Consider the following 20,605-nt stretch of genomic DNA (forward strand, 5'->3'; position numbering starts at 1 on the left):
TAACTGTTTATTATCAAAAAGCATGTTTCAATCAGTTGATTTAATATACAATACAAAAACAATACAACACGGAGGGGTAAAAAAAAACAAAAAAACAAAGGCTTTCAGCTAAAACACTGGTCTTCAGACTGCCACGGTCCCTTCTTTGACGATGGCCATGGCAAGGTTCCTAGCCAGGGCCAGCCTCAGCAGTTCCACCTTGGTTACCTCCATGTCTTCATCCTGAAAGGTCATGGGGGTGACAGAGCTCTACTTTACAACTTTTAGGCTGGGCAACGCTTCCTAATATTCATGGTGCATTTTTCAAAAACAAACTTTCAGTGACATAAAAGCCTGTCAGTGATATTCAGACTTACAATAAGAACAACTCAGTTGCCTATTGAAATTTAATATATTTTTTACGTGAAATGATAAATGAAAATAAGTTATGTACAATTAGTTAATTGTATAGACACCATCATATCTCATGCCGAATGGTGATGAGTTTGCACCCCTAATTCATCCATGTATGAACGTAGCCTCAAACTAAACCAATTAAGTGAAATTTGATTGTTCACTCTCAGCCCAAAGGTCGTACATTATGAAGCAAGATACCTAACCCCTACCTTAACTAAATGCTTCCAAAATGAATGTCACCCTGCAGAAATGCATGTGCTTAAATGACCATCTGTATAGCCTGAGCATTGTGAAGGGGTGGTTGAAATGAGTACCTGCATGGGTGCACCGAGACCCGTGGGGATCTTCAGTGAGGAAGTGAGGTCCTCCAGACAGAAGATGAGCTCATGGGTTTGGTCCGCTGAGAAGATAGCCTGCGATAGGAATAACAGCAGCAGAGTTTAACTCACACCCCTGGGGCTGCCATGACGACGTAATATAACTGCCACTGGTGCGCCTGCATACATAGCTAGGTAGAAAGAACCCCTCCTTTGTCTGCTACCTTCAGTGTAATCATCTAAAACAGCTATTTGCCATCAATGGCTCATGACATATGGCTGGCAAGTGTGTTGTAACAGCTTTTTTGATTGGTTATACTTATACTAACCCTAAACACCCAATCAGTGGCACACCTTTTCATGTTGTCAGGGTATCTGTAGGGACATTTTTCATCAGTAAAATGAGCCGGCTAAAATCTGTGGCAGCTGTGATTTTACAGCTGGACTTATTCAGACATCACCATGTATGAGCCAATTAATGGGCGATAGAACTGTTTTTTGAATTGTTGAACTGTTTTGATGCAAGTTGTATAATGATGACATTCCCAGTTTCCATGTATTCCTTTCGTGAACGTTAGGTGGGAGTCTGACCTCCTTCTGCTCCAGCAGGGGCAGCGCGTCCGTCAGCAGGGTCATCCAGAAACTGCGTGGGGCGATCTGGGCCGTCATGAGGGACAGGAGGAGTTTGGCGGCATCCGAGAAGCGATTTTCCCCGTACAGCTTGTGGAACTCACGGTACTTTCCTGCAGAAACACACATAGCAGTCTACATTCTTCATCTGCATTTAACACACACCCACACACATCGCTGGTCTTGTGATCCCTCCTATGTGTCATGTGGTCAGAATTTGAAGCTCCCCAGCCAGGGCTTGGTTGACAACAGTCAGGTTTGGAGAGTCGATGGGCCAGATAAATCAAATATCTGTTCAATGCTTCCACATAATTAATGCAGTTGAATGGAGCCCGGTTGTATGTTTTATACTTTTTACACTCAAGGGTCTATTAATGCTGGAAAGAAAAAGGCGTTTTATCAGATGCATTATACATAATCTAGTCATTTATGGATTTTTGTGTTGAAGGTTTTTTTATTTTTCCTTAGTCAAAAGCATCAAACATTCACGAGAATCACATGCTGGTGCATTAAGGTCGATTATAGGAGTGTGTGTGCATCATATGACAGTCCAGGAATGGCTCTTGGGAACCAGCCAGGACACCGTTAATGTGTCTGAATGTGCACTAAAGTCCATGTGAAGAGGCATTCAACCTTATGAGACAGGGAAAATGCCCAGGTCATACGGAAACACCATGGCTTTGGGCTCCTACCTAGGAAGGTGAGCCTGTCGCTAAGCAACATGGCCGGCCCAAGGTTGTCGATCAGGTCTAGATCAGAGAAGGTGCCCCTGGCGCAGTAGTCTTGCAGGAATCTGTAACACACACATACATAATGCTGACGGAGAGAAGGGAGCATCCCTTACCTATACAATAATATGCATTCAGGGGAAGAAGCTAGAAGGCCTACATTCTGAGACCCAGACACACCCATGTGCCTCAAGTAGCCTTTACAAGGAAACTTTCTTTCAACCAAATTATAAGTTGTATTATGAATAGACTTTAAAAAGTAATTACTTCGCTATCGTACCAATGTGAACCCACTCGTGAACCGCTTGCCACCATGTTTATTGTTTAATGGGGTAGAAGGGTCACATGGACTATACGTCATCCAGCTCAGGTTGCGTATCCGAGCGTGTGCGCGTGTCGGCTCATTAGCATCTGTACCGTGGCCTGAGCACACCTCTCGAAGTTTACTCAGGCCACGGAATTTAACTGTACTTGAGTACGGATGGTGTGCTCACACTAGCCAAACGATCTAGACTTTAGGGGGCAAACATACTTGAGTACGGTACAGATGGCCTAGTGTGATTGCGCCCTCATAAGCTGGTCCTATTATTTAATGCAGCCCAAAGGGAACTATTGGATGGCCTACCTGTAACCTACCTACCCGACTACCTGCGTGCACTGCGCCCGTGCATTCACTGCGCATGACCGGAGTCTAACACAAGGCTAGGCAGACCTATTGCTTAAGATAGCACGCTACTCATGTGTTTTGGGGGAGTGGCCTAAAGGGAGGGGTGGGTAGGTTTTTGGGTTGGATACTTCAAAATCACGCTTACTCTGGCATATCATCTACCCCAGCTTTACAGAGTTGAGGATTGAATAAGAACAAATTTTGGCCACCGACCGATGACATTCAGTTCCTGCCCTCAATCTGCCAAATATGGACCGTTTCCGCTGCTGGTTGCACAAATCATAAACAATGACATTTACAGTCTTTGTTTTGCGGTGTTACATTTATTCTTGACTCTTACTAGGATGTGAGGGATATGGTTCTGTAGCGAGCCACAAATCCACTTCCTGCTCGAACAATCTTTAAATAGAGTTTCTTGCAGATGTAGGCGTCATAATTCATTGAAGTGTGCACTAACCTCTCTGATATGAGTGTAGCGAAGGCGGCGTCTTTGGCCCTGATGCTCCAGGAGAGAGCAGACCCAAGCCGGTTGTTCCTCAGTGCCCGCTTGGCCATTATCTTACAGATACTTCGCACTTAGGAGAGACGGTTCCAGTAAGAAGGTCCCCACAAGGTCAGTGAAATTAGAAGGTGTATCAGGAAATTTGGCCATTGAATGTACGTGTATATAATGGTGGTGTGCACACAGACTGACTGACTGACTAACAGAGAGACCAACCTTGCTCGGACATCTGCCTTTGTTCACAGATCCTGAGGACCTTGAGAGCCTTGCGCTCCGTGTCCAGGGGAACATGCTCAATCTGCTGCTCCAGGTATACGCGGCCAAACTCGGGACAGTGGTCAAAGTAGTCCACCGCCAGCTGCCACAGACTACACACACACATTGAGAAGGTCAAACCTAAATCACACAGGAAATTCTAACATAAGTTCTCAACCCAGCCAGAAAAGTGACAACACAAAATGTGTGCTTGATTTGGAAAGGAAAGATGAAAAACATCATTTTTGAAAGATATCTTTCCACCAAGTTCGTGCCATAAATAAACAAAAAACCCTATTTAAGCACCACATAAAGGTTCCTTATGAGGCCCACCCAGAGTGAACGGTGCTGTCCCGTTACCTGTGATGGGTGAACAGACCCGAGGCGTACTCAAGCAGTAGAAACTCCCTCAGGTTCGAGCCAAAACTGAGCACAAGAGAAAATGTTAGAAATCCTGCATTTTTTATTGACATAACTATTAAATGATGTATTCCTTGCATAATTCTGCTTTGTAGAATGATATCCATGTATGGATGGATGTTTAGCTCTTCGTTAGTTTAATGAAAAAATACACAGACCATTCAAAACCACCTACTGTAAGTTGTGGGACTGAAGGAGGTTGCAGTGATCCAGTAGGTCTGTCAGATGTGCAACAAACCACCAGTTGTTGAGGGCAATGCTAAAAGAGTATACAAATGATTGAAACAATTCAATGTTTTACTTAATTATACAGCCATATGACAGGAACACTACGTGGTTGAGCATTACTTGATAATAGTTTGTGTTTGTGTCTGTATGTGGGCGTTACCTGCAGTCCTTGATGACCTGGTGGATGTCAAACTCAAAGGCAGCCAATAAGATGCTGTCCAGAGGTTCTGGGGCGCTTCGCGAGTCAAACATGGCCAGGCATGACTAGAACATACCGCTAGGTTAACATTTCCCCAATGGCAGTATGTTACAAAAAACACAGGTCGAGTTTAAAAAAAGAAAATATATATATCCCAATAAATAGATAAAGCAATATCTTTCATTTCATATCCATCCAATACCACTATAAGAGCATAAACAATATTATTGAATTAAAGTGTCGGTAACTTAATCAAATAATCAGTAAAATTCAAATTTTTTAATACTGGTAATGACGCACTATAAGTCAGTCTAAACGACTGAGTCTAACACTAACTCACTGAGAGTAAGATTGTATGTAGCGTATACCTGTGCATAGTAATGCAGCTCTGTGGGCTTGACCGTGGGGTGGGAGAAGAGTAGGCGGGTGACCAGGAAGTGATACCAGGTACTGAGCAGGTCTTTCTGCTCCAGTAGGGAATCCTCATCCCCCATCAAGATCTAGTAGGCATAACACCGTAGAGGTTTAGAAGACCTTTATATGGACATAGCATCGGTAAAAAAATACTATTTTGCGCCTGTCGATTTGCCTTCATCAGAATGCGCCGTGTTTGACTAGCCAGGTATCAAATGAAGAAAACAATATATTGGCTTTGTTTTACCAGAACAAAATCACATTTCTTCCCCTTTACTTAGAATGGTGGCGGAGCAAACTTTATCCCCCTACCGCAAACCAGTTCAGGGCTGTTAGAGGAGCTACACGCTTGTCTTTTACACAGCTTCAAAAAACAGACGCCATGGCTGCCACTTGGTAGACTGTGTCTAAACACTAGCAGGGCTGGGGAACAGAATGTATTATCCTGCATTCACAGTAAAGGTCACAGACCTTGCAGATGAGCTCCAGGTTGGGATCACTGGCGAAGGAGTTGTCTTGCAGGCAGTGGTCCACCTCGTCGTGCCAGTGTCTCCATTTGACGTCGAACTCTGTCAGTGTCTGGCTTCCGCCAGGCTGGGGGGAGGGTCAAGGGGTCACAGAGGTCAAGGGTGACCAACTAGAGAGAGCTAGAGGAGAGCGGTGATGGATTGATTCGGATGAGGTGACCTGGCAACATTTGGTTCAAACTATATTTGGAGAGTACAGACAATATAATGACCCTATAACATGACTGAGAGCATGCTGAGGACTATGCAAGTATGTGAGCCGTACGTTGTAGACAGGCATCTTGCTGAGCAGGTTGTCCATCTGCTTATACATGCTTCTGGCAGCCGGCTTCAGCGCGCTCCACTTCACCAGCATCTGTCTGGCCTCGTCCATTCTGCCCTGCATCATATAGCTCAGCACCTGTAGCAAAGGTAGTGTTGGTCATTAAAGACATCCTGTGTAGCTCAGCTGCTAGATATGGAATTAACCCTGCCAGGTTTAGGGCGTGGTTTGACTGACAGGGGCCACCATTGCTAAGAATATAAGCAAATATGGTATCAGTGCCCACCAAATGACTGTATTATAATACTAGATCATAATTCAGACAAAAACATGATGCTTTAATACCATTGGGTGTGTGAACTTAAAAAAGGGCAGTGAACATGTTAATAGGTCTTCTATGACTAAAAAATGATATTCATTTTCCAAGAAATGAACCACCAAATCACTATTAAATCTACAGTATGCTGTAGAACTTATGAATGAAGCTAACCTGTGAAGTGTTTTTGTTGTACTCACCACGTCCCAGTAGCCATGGTGCTCAGTGGGGCTTTCACTCTGAAGGACCTCCTGGGCCTTCTCATCCACATCAGCCTTGTGCAGCCTCACCCAGTCCAGCAGGTGCAACAAAAGAGACCCCCCTAAGTGAAACACAGATTTAGCCTTTAAAATCACTGCTCATACATAGTGGAATTGTTTATTTTTGATAAACATAAAATAGTTATACAAGTAATAAACCCAAGGAGGGGAATTAGGGTGTCTAACATAAATACAGCTATTTCCAACACACCTGAGAGTGAGTGAATGAGAGAGATTAAATAAAAAAAAGGTTGGGCAGACTAACCTGGAGCAGCATCAATGAAAAGCACTTCACACAGATTCCAGATCAGCTCGATAGCCAAGAGAATTGACACCTGTCATGAAATACAAGAATATCCTCTTAAGGTGTCCCTTGTCTACAGAATGCAACTGTCAATTCATTTATAAAATTGTCATTTAGCAGCTAGTAGAGATACAATTATGAAATAATCAGGTTAAACCTAGACATAGCAATACCTGATTTCCATACTGTGTGGCCAATTCTGTATCTTGTGTTAAAACTGGGAAAGTAGAAAACAAGAGTATATTTAAAATATATACCACTAATATGAGAAAAATGCATTATTAAAAATATATTATAATAATAAAAATAGAGGGCTTGATACATCAACTGAATGTAAATGTTAATACCTGCAACTTGCTGTAGCTCTTCCATGCACGCTCGAATAACTGATCTGTAGTTTTTACTGATGCTGACGAACCTTGTGGGAAGGACAAAAGGAGTGCCATCAGTCGCTCACTAATTTCACAAATATAACTAAAGATATCTCTATCACAAACAGAACGAGGATCTTACTGTGTTTTCTTGTTTTTGTTCGGCAGGTCCTCTCTAATGGTCTGCAGTCCGACGAAGATGTGGTGGGATTCATTAAAGAGTTTGCGTAAAATAGGAGAGTAGATGTCCTCATCTTTCCTAACCTCATGGATGAAGGAGGAGCATGTACCCCCAGAGCCTGACAAGCACAGAGATTGTAAAGGTATGATGATAAAGTGACGAGGATATTGACGCATGTAAGAATCGTAACTATCTTGTAATACACACCTGATAATTTGTAGATAGTGTCATACACCAATATGTCTCCAGGACCCCAAACAAACCCCAAATGATTTCCTTCACTGGCCGGGATGTTCTGGAATTGAGCATCATATTGGTAAAAGGTGAACGTATCAATGCAAAAGAATGTCACAACACGTTTCCTTTCTGAAAATGTATGTCAGCAAAGCATGTTTTAACGTTACTTTTGGTAACTGTTAGCTAAGTTAGCAATGCCATTCAGTCAGCCTAACCGCTAAAGAAAAAGTATTCGACTTACAGTTGTTGTCGGCTCAACGTCTAACTCCTCCATTTTTAAACTAATCAGATCAATATACCGTTGGTTGGTTTGAATTTAGGCACTTTTATAAAACACAAACATTTCATGACATTTACTGCTAGCACTGCTCTCTCCCCCGCCTCAAAGATTCAGTCAAAGGACCCCAAACGCATGTAGTGGTGACGTCAGTGTGGGGTTATCATCGCCTGCTTAAAAACAACTTTAAATGTATTTGTTATCGTTTTCATCTTTCATTTTTATTTTGAATATAGCTTGAGCACAGTCATTTATTGAATAGAGACGCATAGGAGAAAATCGGAGAGATTGTGGTATGGAGATATTACGTTATGCTCTAATATCTTTACTGTCCTCGTTCTACATCCATGCAGTGGTCATGGCAGTAAGAAAAACAAGATGGCCACTGTGATCTACTCCAATCATGACTCAAATCAAACCATCCTGAAATCTATATGTTAATTTGCTTACTGCACGAGAACTGTGACTAACATAGCATGTAATCGTTGTCAAATGCCCATACGAAAAAAAGACTTTACAACATCCTCCGTTTGAAATAAATCGAAATAAAGGGGAGAAAAAGGAAATGCGCGTGCACGTGCTATTGAAAGCTTCTTTGCCGCGGATCCGGTCAATTCCGCCCACAAATAGACTGCGCATTGTATCACGTGACTGATCTAGCCATTCACGTACGATGACAGTGGAGGCGCATGGACGCATGGACGCGCACGCTTGTATAATAATTTAACCGGTAGCGAGCACGTGCGCGTACCCGTATTCTTTGTGTTGCAGCGTAGAGAAGCGCAAAAAGAGTAACCATGGCTGATGAAAAACCTAAGGTGAGTTTCTAAATATTGCGCCCAATGTTCCACATAATTGGCTGTATCATTAGGTTATGGTCTAAAATAAAAGTTGACATCTTATTCTTAAAATGCCTTATTTCAAGTTGTGGACAGAAAAAAAAATCAACTACTACTTGAATACACCGGAAGGATTGTGAACGCGCATTTATAGGCGCGTATATTGCTCCATTTGATTACAGTCCGCAAACCAATGCGCTCAGTGATGTTGCTTTACTCTAAACATAAAATCTCCAATAAGTAAATGAATGAATGAATGAATGGCGGCTTTTAACCCAGTCGTTGTCTCTTAGTTGATTAGTCTCCCTACTGTTGGCCCTATCTTGTTTTGTTGATTATAACATTCTGAAAGTTACTTTGAATTCTCCTTCATTATTTATGGGCTCCACCCGTCGTTTCCTTTTAATAAAATAAAAAGTTACCAAAAAGCATTAATGGATGAATTGTGTATGCATGCTGTAAGAATAAGTATACCTAAATTCCCCTCTGGGATTAATTAAGTGCATGTTCTCTTATTCAGACAATGTGTTTCGGCCAGTGAGGTTCATTTTTGTGACTGCGATTATTTTATGAAATTATCTGTGCTCCTTAAAGTGTCACACCTGCATTAATTCAATTGAATGGTGGAATGACTCAACAATTCATGTCTAGACGCCGTTAAGACAAAACCATACGTTTTCTTCTACATTGGCCTGCCTTTACTCTACATTTGGCATCATCGGATTTCTGAGTCAATATTCCTTTGCATGTTTTATGATTCATCTCTGATGCATTCCCCCCCATCCATTTTCTTTTTAGGAAGGAGTGAAAACGGAAAGCAGCGAGCATATCAACCTGAAGGTAGCAGGACAGGATGGCTCTGTGGTTCAGTTCAAGATTAAAAGGCACACCCCCCTCAGCAAACTCATGAAAGCCTACTGCGAGAGACAGGTAAAACTGCTACACATTTACCTATACTGGAAATACAGAATGGGTGATTGAAATCAGATGGATCAGAAGTGACATAGATTAATTACTCAGGCAGTGCCCTTTTGAATCCTATTTTGCAATGTGAAATGAGGTAACACAAGGTCATCCTGGCCAATGATATTCTTGAGACAAAACCGTCAGTCAGTTGTATGTCTTTTTTCTAACTTTAAAGGAGACATCTCATACCACCAGGTGTGAATGTGATTAGCCATTACAAGCAGGTTTGAAAATGTGAAAATGTGCAGCATTATGACATCACAGGTTGGCGTGTCCATCTAGATGTGTGACGGATAGATGGACACGCCAACCTGTGATGTCACAATGCTGCACATTTTCAAACCTGCTTGTAATGGCTAATCACACTCACACCTGGTGGTATGAGATGTCCCCTTTAAACATGGGTAACAATATCATTATAAAAAATATAGATGACATAACGGTGGCCAAATTGGCTCAATCAACCATAGGTGAGTTGAATGGAAACAATATAGTAACAATGAAGTATACCGTGCAATAAGCTGCAATGATTGGGCTACCTTCTGGAACAAGTTAAAGGTTGTATCAGCGATGTTGGGTGACGTCACTTCTGTTGGTATAGACCTGAATAATACGTCCCGCCTCCGAGGCTCCTGGTTCAATCGGTCAAATGTCTATGGGAAATAACATGGGGTTTATGAATGATCGTACATAACAAACTCTGTAGGTGGCGAAGAAGAATAAGCTGCGTCCCGTTTTGATCTACAGACTTTATCCATCTAGTTTCGATTGGGTTTTTGGATTGTCGGTGCAGTTAAAGTAGTAAACGATTACTAATGCTACTTTAAGGGCACCGACAATCCAAAACGCAGCTTTTACTTCTTCGCCACCTACAGAGTTTGTTATGTACGATCATTCAAAAACGCCATGTTATTTCCCATAGACATTTGACCGAGGGAACCGGAAACACGGGACATATTCTTCAGAGGTCTATTTGAAGCAAAGCGAGATCCCAAACAAACAGAGCTAGATCGCCCATCCCTTCCGTGTTCCGTGCATCCAGTAAAAACTATCATAAACCCAGCGCAAAACCCAACCCTTGTCTGTGATAGGTTGGAATACTATTTATTTTTGTTTTTAGTGGTTAGTATTACCATTTGTTATTGTGTACGACCTTGTGCTGCCTACAGAGACGCGTTTTTTTTGACGGCTTGCTTATGGGACGGGCAGCTAGCGGATCATGAGGAAAGGTCAGATGAATTTGATCATTAATGTTTCGGCCTAGAATCGCTGATGCAACCTTTAAAGTCGTTATTTATAACATTTCACCTGGCTGGTAGCTTTAAGTAACCTGGACATATCTGTAGTCAAATGATGGGGATTTCAATAATCGTATCAATAAAATCACAACCCATTACTGATATTTTCTGAAAATACAAAATGCCAGCTAACCCATACATTATGGGTTATACCATACAAGAATCTTACTATCGACACTCCCTCAAGCCTCCCACTCATTCCACCCAACAAGCCAAGCTACAGTAGTTGTGTCACATTTGCAAAGCAAGTAAGATTAGAAGGAACAATGTAATTGAGATTTTTTTCAGTGAGTAGTCTCCCTCCTACTAACAAGGAGGGGCTCCATCCTACCCATTACGCGCTTAAAATATTTATTTTATTGTTTCCTATTACATTAATACATTAAGCAGTATTAAAACAGCACAACACTTCTGGATTGATTCCGGTTAGGAAGTCCATCAAGCGTGAGGTTGGAATGAGGTTCCTACAGTTTGGAAACGCTGGCCAAAATCTGCAGGCCACAATGATGGATGGCGAACACTAGCATGAACTTTGTAGAAAGGTATTGCACACAAGTGCTGTGAACATACATGTTATCTACTGATACAATTTAAGTGGCTGCATGCTGTGTGCTCCAAAGTGAGATTTCTCATGCGAAAAACCAAAACTGATCACAGCCCTCAGCCACGGTTCATATGGCAACGTTTTCAAGCAGTGCTTGAAGTTATGGCACAACTGTGGGAGTGCTCTCAATGGAAATAAAACCCACGGAAATATGGAGTGTGAAGGATTTAGTGGTATCTAGCGGTTAGGTAGCAGATTGCAATCAACTGATTAGCACCACATACCTCCCTGCATCCCTCATTTTCCAATGATGTAGGAGAGGCTACGATGGCCTGTTACTGGCTTATTAGTAGGTTCTTCCAAAATGATGTCATCGTCTACGATAGCATCGGGTAGCCAAGTGTCCCGTGATGAGGTTTCTTGATAGATATTTTGATTACATTTAGTTATTTAATCTGTAAAATGTAGGTCATAATTTACAAGTAAGACAGCAATTATGATTACAACTAACACAAAAACTCAATGTTTTCTCATTCTGGGCTACTTTGGAAACAGGACGGTGCAACATGGCAGGCTCCGGGGAAGGGTCCCACACCCTATATAGATTCAAAGAGTTACCGTAAACATAATTCTTATTTTCACTGGATTACATACACATTTAAAAATACTTTACTGCACTTTTCCAATTAGGACACGATTTTGAACATATGGGGATGAAAACAAAAAAGGCGGTTTGAACACTGCAACCTTTGAATGACAACACAACCCTAGAGCTATTCAAGAGCATGGAGAGAAAAAAAATACACACACCCCTCTGGATTTTGGATCACTAGAAAAAGGCCCATATACAAAAATGTCCAACTCTACACAGTTAGAAAGCCCCCAGTCCACCTCAGTATTGACATTGATGGATATAACCTAATAAATCGGTAAACTCATTGTTACAAATATACAATAGAAATCACAGAATAATAACCACATGGCCTGGCCATAAAAACATTTGGCAGAGACACCAATTTATAATCATGCCAGTGAACCATAACATTATGATGATAACATCTTAATCCTGGGGTCTAATGCAGAGCTGTGCAAGCCTCCATGCTGTAGGTCACTGATCCAGCCTCACTCAACCCCACACTGGGCCTTTTGCTGTGCCGCTACTGCATATATGGAGCTGGTCGATGTGGATGCGTCAGAATATATGAAAACATATACTTTCATTATGATCCTGGCAATATATAGTAGTAAATTAAAATATACCTGAATACTTGAATGATTGACTAAAATGAATTTACTATTCAATGAACAAGCAAAAGCAATTGTTAAATGCTTTATTGAATTCCTCCCACATATTTAAAACAGATTAAAACCTGATATTTTTATGCCACAAATGTTATCCAACAATATGTCATCATTATTATTATTATTATCATCATCATATTATAGTCCACTTAAAACAGACGAATGTGCCAGCTAACAAAGCTTTAGCTCTTGATAATAAAAGCTATTATGTTCTTATTTGTCTTTCCCCTGTGATCTTTTCGTGAAGGGAAAATAAGGTCAGACATAGGACAGGCACCACATGAAGGGAGTTCATTTGAGATGAAAGTCCCCATCAGTGCATGTGTTCCCCCCCCCCATGTGTTTGAGATATGCCTACTAATACCTTATCTTTGCTTTATGCCATTTCAAAATTCGATTGAAAACATGCAGAGACAATCGGGTACAGTTTTATGTATGTACGTTATTAACTATTTTGTCTTTGCCCCAACCCATCCTAGGGACTGGCCATCCGGCAAATCAGGTTCCGGTTTGATGGACAGCCAATAAACGAGACGGACACGCCTTCACAAGTAAGCCTGACCATATGGTGTAGGGTAACGTATATGCTGTTGAAGAGCATCATTGGATGAGGAAACTAGACTAAAACATGGCCTTCCAAGGGCCTTGAGCAAAGGGAAATCTCACCAAGAGCAGCATTTTTAACTTCTACCAGCAGCTGGGTTGGGCTTTTAACCATATCATTTGTTTTCTCCTCTGACCCCACCCCTCTATCGTTTCAAATTACAGTTGGAAATGGAAGATGAAGATACGATTGACGTATTCCAGCAACAGACAGGCGGCCTCCTTTAATCGCTGCCGTGTATCAGCAACCGGTTCCCTCCATCATCCTTTCCTGAATCGCTACACACACAAACACACTTTCAATATGCTAATTTGCAACTCTCTCTGCTGTCACAAAAGAATGGCCAGACATCAGCATTCTCAACTACAAGTTTGTTTGTTTTTTGTATAGTTTTTTTGACTTTATTCTCACCCATGTTACTTTGCTGTTGTTGTACATAATGCAGTCTAAGTTATGGTTTTATTTGCTGATTTCATGCCATGGCAAATGTTACTCGACCTCGTCTAGACTTGGTAGGGCTTGTTCTGAAGATGCAGACTATGAATGGAAAGAATGAATTGAATGGTTGGCTATAGGCTAGGCTTAGCTGTCATCTGAGAAAAAAGCTTGACAAGTCAATCTGTTTTGGGCTGGATATTGCAGAGCAGATTATTGTATTAAGTCTATCTGCCTAAAAAATTGATTTTCTAACCCCTTTTTTCAATAAAGTAGTGAATGTGTAGGAAAAATGACCACCTTGATTTATAGTTATGCAAGGCCATAATGTCATGTTAGTCTAAATCTTAATCTGAAGTTAATGTTTGTTTAAATAAATCGACTGTTTTTACCAAACTCCCAATTATTGTTTCTTGTACGGTTGTTTGTGGCAGTTAATAAAAAAAAAAGTTAATAAAATAGTTTCACTTAAAAGTCGAAGAATAACCCAGCCCCTATAACACATAATGACAAGAGCATATTTTAACATGTGTTCTTAAATATAAAGAATGACTAAAACACTGACTAAGCACCAGGATGTCGCTCATGCTGTCTGATCGTTGACATTAATCGGCGAAGCATGCTACCAACCAGAGAGGCGATCCCTGGTGTTCCGTCCAACCAGAGCGGGCGGATCGCTAGTGGGCTGGTACTTATGGGACGCTAAAGGAACGACAAACGCCTACAATTTCGAGCGTTTTTCAGTGTCGGGTGGAGTCTACATCCTCTTATCATCTCTGCGGAAAGGATTGCCGAAACCCCAATTTTTATAGTCTTAGAAATTAGCTATTAGTCCTTGCAAAAGGCAACTGTATTCCATCCCAAAGATGACGACGACATCGACCTTTCAAGGATTGGAACCCGGTGCGAAAAGCAGTTCAAGGTAAAGAATCGAAAAGGCTCCATGGACAGACAAAAGAATGCAATGCGGACAGCCCTCTCGGCTTCGCTGACGCCTCTTTGCTTCAGCTTTTCTGATCATGTTGGGACAATTCTGATAGCTAGCCCGTCGATGGCCGGCAGGGGATTATTTTTTATTTAGCTGAACTGTACCATCTTCCAGCTAATTAATCTCGTTGGCTGTCTGGTCTCGCTACCCTATAGCCTTGAGCTATGATCCCGAGGCTAGCTTTTCTGCTTTCTATCTAATTGGGTCAGTTGAACAGACAGACCAACCTTATTTTTTGGGGGTTTTTTTTGTTTGTTTTTTGCCTTGCACTTGAAAGCTGATCAACAACTGTATACCTTGCAGTTGGCATTCTAGATGTACTATTGCCCGTCTTTAATCGTATGCCACTGAGTAAAACGCTGACCCTATCGGACTTTTTTTTTTTAGCAAAATCAAACGGACTACAGTCTAACGCCCTATCCTTGAAAATGGCCAGACCTTTCTCATTAGCGTTGGCTTCGCAGTCAGTCGTCCATTGAACACCGATACTTACTTTTTTTTTGCTACATCGTGACAGTTGCATACATTTACATTAATCCTATTTGCTTTATTACTTTTAATTACTGGGTAAATACAACTTTATAAGAATAATGCAAAACCGTGCGCTATCGGCCAACTGCTAAAAGTGATGCTGCTTGAAGTCGCCATGCACATTTACGCTCTGCCTTTGCAGTGTCTAATTCTTTGCTGATGATTTTAATCCGGACTTGATATAGAAATGGGGGATTCCATTGGTTTGGTTTCACTGAGTATGATGAATGTCGTTCCGTTTTAACTGTTTGAGTGATGAGGGTTGGGGGGCTTTGAGCTTGCTAAAGCCGGTTAATCTTTCCTTGCTGCTTTTGCTTTACCGAATGCGACCAAGTCTTTAGCTAACTGCTGTTCGGTTTTACTGGCAACCGACCACTGTGGGGTCTGCCCAGCGGCAGTCCAATTTGAAGGCAAAACCAAGGCCCCCAAAAGCAGCCCATTCTTGACTAACGATCAGTGCATCTTAAACAGTGTAGCTACGATTTTTGACCGCCCATCTCCTTGAGACTATTTGTGATATTAACATCGGTATATCTTCCGTTTCTCTAAATGATTAGTTGGAGAAAAAAAATGCAAGCTTTATTTTAGGGTGGGGTCTGCGGTTGCCAGGCAGCTAAAAACCTTTTCCTCGCTGCAATCCTCGCGGAAACCATGATCTCATCCCTGGCTGGGAGGTGAATTCTAGTTTAGATATTACCGTAAGCTCGGTGTCACAGCCACTAGCATTCAAACGATTGACAATTTTGGGGCTAATAATAATAATGCATAGAGTTTATGTATCACCTCGCCCCACTGTAGGGCCGGATTGTGGAATCCATCTGCCCGCCGACGGCCCTCCGACAGCTGCCGTTTGTGTCAGCTGGTGGCTCCACTAACACATCAGTATCTGTCCTCCGCCCTCTAGTCTCTTATTAATGGAGGAGAACCTCGCCCCCATACTTATTATCAACTCCCCTTTGTGAAGCCATCATTTTGAGGAATAACTGTTGGCTCCTTCTGTTTAGCTGGTAAATACAGGCGATCCATGTTCTAGAAAGTAATTATTGGGTGACCTACATCGTCTGTGTTCCACCATGCTAACTATAAAGTCATCACATTTCATAATGGAACGACTTTGTGTATGTTTGTGTGAGATGTAGATTTGACAGATTGGGTGTTGTATAGTTCTTTTCAAAACAAACTGTGTGTGTGTGTGTGTGTGTGTGTCTCCAATACATACAATCTGTCCTCTTGTCATACACCAGGGTACTGCGACCACCGGGCGGGGCCTCAAACATCTCATTCGGCACGGATGACGAATCCACCCCCCGCAAAAACAAGATGGCTTCCAACATCTTTGCTGAGCCTGATGACCCCCACGCCCATCGAAGGAACAACCCACCCAGTAAGTTACATTTTCTTATTTTCTGTTTACCTAGCTTAAACAGTCTGTTGGTTCTGGGGAGTCCCACCTGGTTTTAAGGTTATCTTGCTTAACTCTACCTGGATGAACATGCAAATCCAGTATTATAGTGTAATGCAGTAGTTTAAAGATAGAAAGCTTGGGCCCCTCTACTAGTAAGGACAAATAAGAATGGCCAGTGATTATAACCTGCAAATACCAATTGCCAGAAAATGTTAGAGGAATCTCAATCATCGTAAGGGAGGCATATTTAATGTATATTTATCGATCCAATGGGGAGATTCACAGCACATAATCCAATTGGATAAATCCAAAAAAACAAAGAAATGCCGTGCTGGTTTGAGGATCGAACGATAATTTACTTTTTTAAGGTTCCATTTGCCAGAGTAGAGGTGACATGAATGTGAAATGACAGCCCGAAAACAAATGCAGCCCCACAAAATAAAGTTCTACCAAGGAAGCGGGCCCTGATTTATTTTGACCACACCCAATTCCTTCATCGGTTTTCATCAGAATTACCTTGTGTTTATTTCTACATTATTTATGCGTCATGTTTGATTAGGCTGGCTGATTCTTCAAGTGATTCAAGAGAAGGCCAGATTTGTGCTAATGTCCAGGAAGAGGCATTAAACTAATTTGCAGTATTGGGAGGAGCCAATAGCCCTTATTCACCTAGTGGCCATCTTGGTTCTAAACGCTAGCTGGGTGTGGAGAAATGAAATGTAGAAATCTGCTTTCAGGTCTCCCATCCAACTGTCCTAGGTCGATGGTGCACTTTGTAGCAAGTGGAGATGCTCTGATTGATCGGACGCTGATCATGATCGACAGGTTGTGGCTAAAAATAGCTTGATCGGAGAACCCCAAAAGCGCTGATCAAAAAGGCAGATCAAGTGACGTAAATTACTCGTGCAAACTTGCCAGGGGCAGCATGAGTTCTCCCGCCTACAACATTGTGCCACACTGCCAGGATTTAATAAGTATCCCATGTGCTGCGCGCTTTATCCTACATACAACAGTATGCGCACAGGCACATTTCAGTAACGTATATACAGCAAGGGGTAGAAAGAAGAAGAGAGATGCTTCATGATAACGGCTAACGGTTTTCTCTGTCAAGTAAGACCAGACCATCACCCCTGTTATGCTGATGTTTAATCTCCGACCTGTAGGCCCACATTCAAGTCTGTTTGGCAGCTTGTCCATTTAGATGACCATGCTGTGGATTCTAGTGGAGGAAGGGGAGCTGCAAGGCCTCCTGCCCAAACCCAAGCTTTGTTGCCTAGGCCTCTGTAGATTTATGAAACTGGGGGTTTGTGTTATCATGTAGCTACTGTGCTTCTATAAGTTTAATTGACCTGCCGTCTGTTGTGAGTCCTCACTGCATCAACTGTTGTCTCATGGCTGTCATTAAGTCCAATCCCGTCCCTTTCATTTGCTGGTCTCCTATTGCCCATTTTAATTGATCAGACTAAGTAATGTGAATCACTGTAATAAAGAAGCCTTTGTTGAAGCGTAGTGGCTCTTTCGAGGGGGAAGACAATGCTGATTCACTGATGTCCATTAACAAGCAGCACGCCTTGCTCTCGTCCAAAATGGCGTCTCCTACGTCTTTCTCTGTCTGGCTTTGTTCCCCCTCCATGTCATGGACAGTCTGTCCCCCACCTCCCCTGGCACTTACTACAGCTGTTGCCTTATGTGGACACACACGCACACGCACACACACACCCGCCTCTTGCAGCAGGCCAAACGCTGGCCTGTAATACCCTGCCTTGCTAGGGGAGAGGGAATATGAGGCTGATGTGTGTTTCGGATTTCACTTGTCTTTCTGGAAACCGTCCACATTATTTCCTTGGTCCGTTGCAGTCTCTGGATTTCAAGATGTTTGCTACTGTACTTTATAACCAGCGGATTGGTCTTGTGTTTACCAGACTTTACTCCCTTACGACACGTTAGGGGTTTATTTCTGACTTTGGCCTAACCCCCATAGGATAAGCCTGGCAGTGATCGTGGCGAATCAGTCTTGGAATTGCTCTGGTGCCCTTGTTGCTGACTGGGAAAGGGTCTGCATACCGTGACAGTCGTGTGTGTGTGTGTGTGTGTGTGTGTGTGTGTGTGTGTCCAGCCGGAGCCCCTCAGGGCACCCTGTGCGGTGAGCCCTCTGCGCCCCTGAGACGGTGCCAGCAGCCCCTCCTCTTCCCCAAGAATCCGGAACCAGAGCTCACCACCATCCACAACTCCGGAGCCGCACTGGTCTGGAACCAGAGACGGGAGGTAGGCCTGGTTCAGTGTCCTTGGGTAGGGCCCATCAGTGTGGGGCTGTATAAAGATGTGCATGTTCATGTTTTTACTGCGCTTCTTATGTTAGACCTGGTAAGTCCGCTGTCTACTAAAGCATTTCACCTCACTTTGTGATTCCTTTAACTCAGTTGGATGTTTCTGTTGCAGGGGGAGAATGGCAAAGACCAGGCAAGCGAAGGTAAGACACTCATCCCTATCCTCCAAATCCCATCTTGCGCACCACTCCCAAGATACCGGCACACAAACAAAGCTAGTGCCTGATCTCTAAATGACTCTGTTGGCAGTAGATAGCATTCTTGGTGGCCCCCATGGCACTGCAGTTATTCTTCCTGCCTTCTGAAAGGTGAAGTCATATCTAACCTGCTTTGGTCCGCCCCGTACACATGCACATGGTGCTCATCAAAAAGAGTCTCCCTACCAGAGGCCCCGCGCAGATGGGAGTGGGCGTAACAATGTAGAGTGACTATGACATGCAGTGTTAAATGATTCCTGTCGAGTGAGGGGATTTTTACAAACATGAAACGGTGTTGGAGCTTCCATCATCTGCACTGCTGAAACGTACAATCGTTCACACAGTGAAGTTGATGTTATTACTGTCGGAGCATGTCTGATCTGTCCCATCCGCTTCGGGCATAACTTAAAAAGAATATTTGCATTTGCCGAGATGTAAACTGCAAAGTTTCCCTTTCTTTTACGTTCTATAAAACTACCTCTTAAAAAATCCCAAGGTAGTTACAATGCTGTACAAATGTTCATTCAGACACGCAAACGGTTGTTCATAACAGGCTCCTAAATCAACATCCCATAGTATGCAATGCGTTTGCCCGGTTATGATGGGCTGTTCTTTTGATGCCAGCCTCCGTGTCCTCTATTAAGGTCCAGGTGCTGGCGTTGCCATTAGCATTCTCTGTACATAATGGAGGAATCAGGACAGGGTTTTAAGAGATCAAGAACACTTTCATGGCTGCGTTCAGAGAGAACTTCTTGCTAATCTACATAGGAACCGGATATTGGAAGCGACGCCTGCAGTCTATTGGTTTAACTTGAGGAATGTGTGTAAGTTGGCGAGCTAGCCCAGTGTGTATCCTGTACACTTCAAAAAATATAAATTCTCCCTTTTTCTTTTTTAAATACAGAAAAGATTAATTATAGATTGATTATCAAAAGTAATGGGTTGAGCTTTCATTTTCAACATTTTGCCGGCAAGTTGCAATAGTCTAGGGCTACTTCAGAATGATGACGATGATGGACGATATACCTGTCCTCCAGCACTGAGGTGTCATTACGGCACCTTCCACCCTCTGTTGAGGAAAATTTAATTTCTGTGCTCCTACTTTCTTATTGTGACTTACTTTTAGGGCTTTTAGTAGGCGCTTTTATCCAAAGCGACTTACAATTAGTACATTTGTCAGAAGAACGTGAAACAATATATTATCAGTACAGTAAGGATGCTAATAGAAACAAGTGCAAAGCACTTACAATTGTTAGGTTAACCCATTACCCTTATACAGCAAAGATGGCTAGGATAAGATGCTACAATACGCTTTGATTTAATTTAAGTACGACATACACTGTGCATAAAATGACAGGACATACAATAAGTAGAAGGGTTTGGCTATGCAAAGTATAGGTGAACTCTGAATAACATGAACTTTCTTTTTCTTTTTTTAAGCCTGGTTTATTTTGACCTAATAAGGTGTCATGCACAGGTCTGAGTCACTCAAATAACACACGGTATTTCCGGATCTCTGAGCCTTGGCAGTGAGGTGTTGAAACGTACCCAACCAATCGTATATTTTCTGCTAGTTATTTACACGTTTCATTATTTACTATTGGGTACTTTTATCCAAAGCGTCTTGCATTACCAAACTTTTTTTTTGATGCATGTCATTAAGGAGCAGGTAGGGGTT

The 20,605-nt window shown here is 42.3% G+C and overlaps 3 protein-coding genes across 3 annotated transcripts in view; 2 read left to right on the forward strand and 1 right to left on the reverse strand.

Annotated features, from left to right (window-relative positions):
- Positions 1-4: 4 nt before the first annotated feature.
- nup85 (nucleoporin 85) lies at positions 5-7,595 on the reverse strand. The gene is made up of 19 exons (XM_079746553.1): positions 7,456-7,595; positions 7,185-7,272; positions 6,939-7,095; positions 6,773-6,843; positions 6,599-6,642; positions 6,387-6,456; positions 6,062-6,183; positions 5,549-5,683; positions 5,228-5,350; positions 4,711-4,842; positions 4,304-4,407; positions 4,091-4,174; positions 3,856-3,921; positions 3,457-3,608; positions 3,196-3,313; positions 2,036-2,136; positions 1,305-1,456; positions 711-809; positions 5-222 (listed from the first exon to the last, which is right to left on the reverse strand). The coding sequence occupies exons 1-19, from the start codon at positions 7,486-7,488 to the stop codon at positions 124-126; spliced, it is 1,950 nt and encodes a 649-aa protein (XP_079602679.1). The 5' UTR covers positions 7,489-7,595; the 3' UTR covers positions 5-123.
- Positions 7,596-8,225: 630 nt separating this feature from the next.
- LOC307082115 (small ubiquitin-related modifier 2-like) lies at positions 8,226-13,882 on the forward strand. The gene is made up of 4 exons (XM_079745564.1): positions 8,226-8,309; positions 9,129-9,260; positions 12,920-12,991; positions 13,209-13,882. Exons 1-4 carry the CDS (start codon positions 8,289-8,291, stop codon positions 13,269-13,271), a joined length of 288 nt encoding a protein of 95 aa, XP_079601690.1. The 5' UTR covers positions 8,226-8,288; the 3' UTR covers positions 13,272-13,882.
- Positions 13,883-14,220: 338 nt separating this feature from the next.
- jpt1b (Jupiter microtubule associated homolog 1b) overlaps positions 14,221-20,605 on the forward strand; it is a 7,312-nt gene continuing 927 nt past the window's right edge. The window contains exons 1-4 of the mRNA XM_079745842.1: positions 14,221-14,401; positions 16,243-16,382; positions 18,520-18,668; positions 18,843-18,873. Coding sequence (XP_079601968.1) covers positions 14,346-14,401; positions 16,243-16,382; positions 18,520-18,668; positions 18,843-18,873 — 376 coding nt within the window. The 5' untranslated portion in view covers positions 14,221-14,345. The remainder of the gene's footprint in view (positions 14,402-16,242; positions 16,383-18,519; positions 18,669-18,842; positions 18,874-20,605) is intronic.

Source organism: Pollachius pollachius (assembly GCF_949987615.1).
Source record: "Pollachius pollachius genome assembly, chromosome: 11".
Lineage (NCBI taxonomy): Eukaryota > Metazoa > Chordata > Actinopteri > Gadiformes > Gadidae > Pollachius > Pollachius pollachius.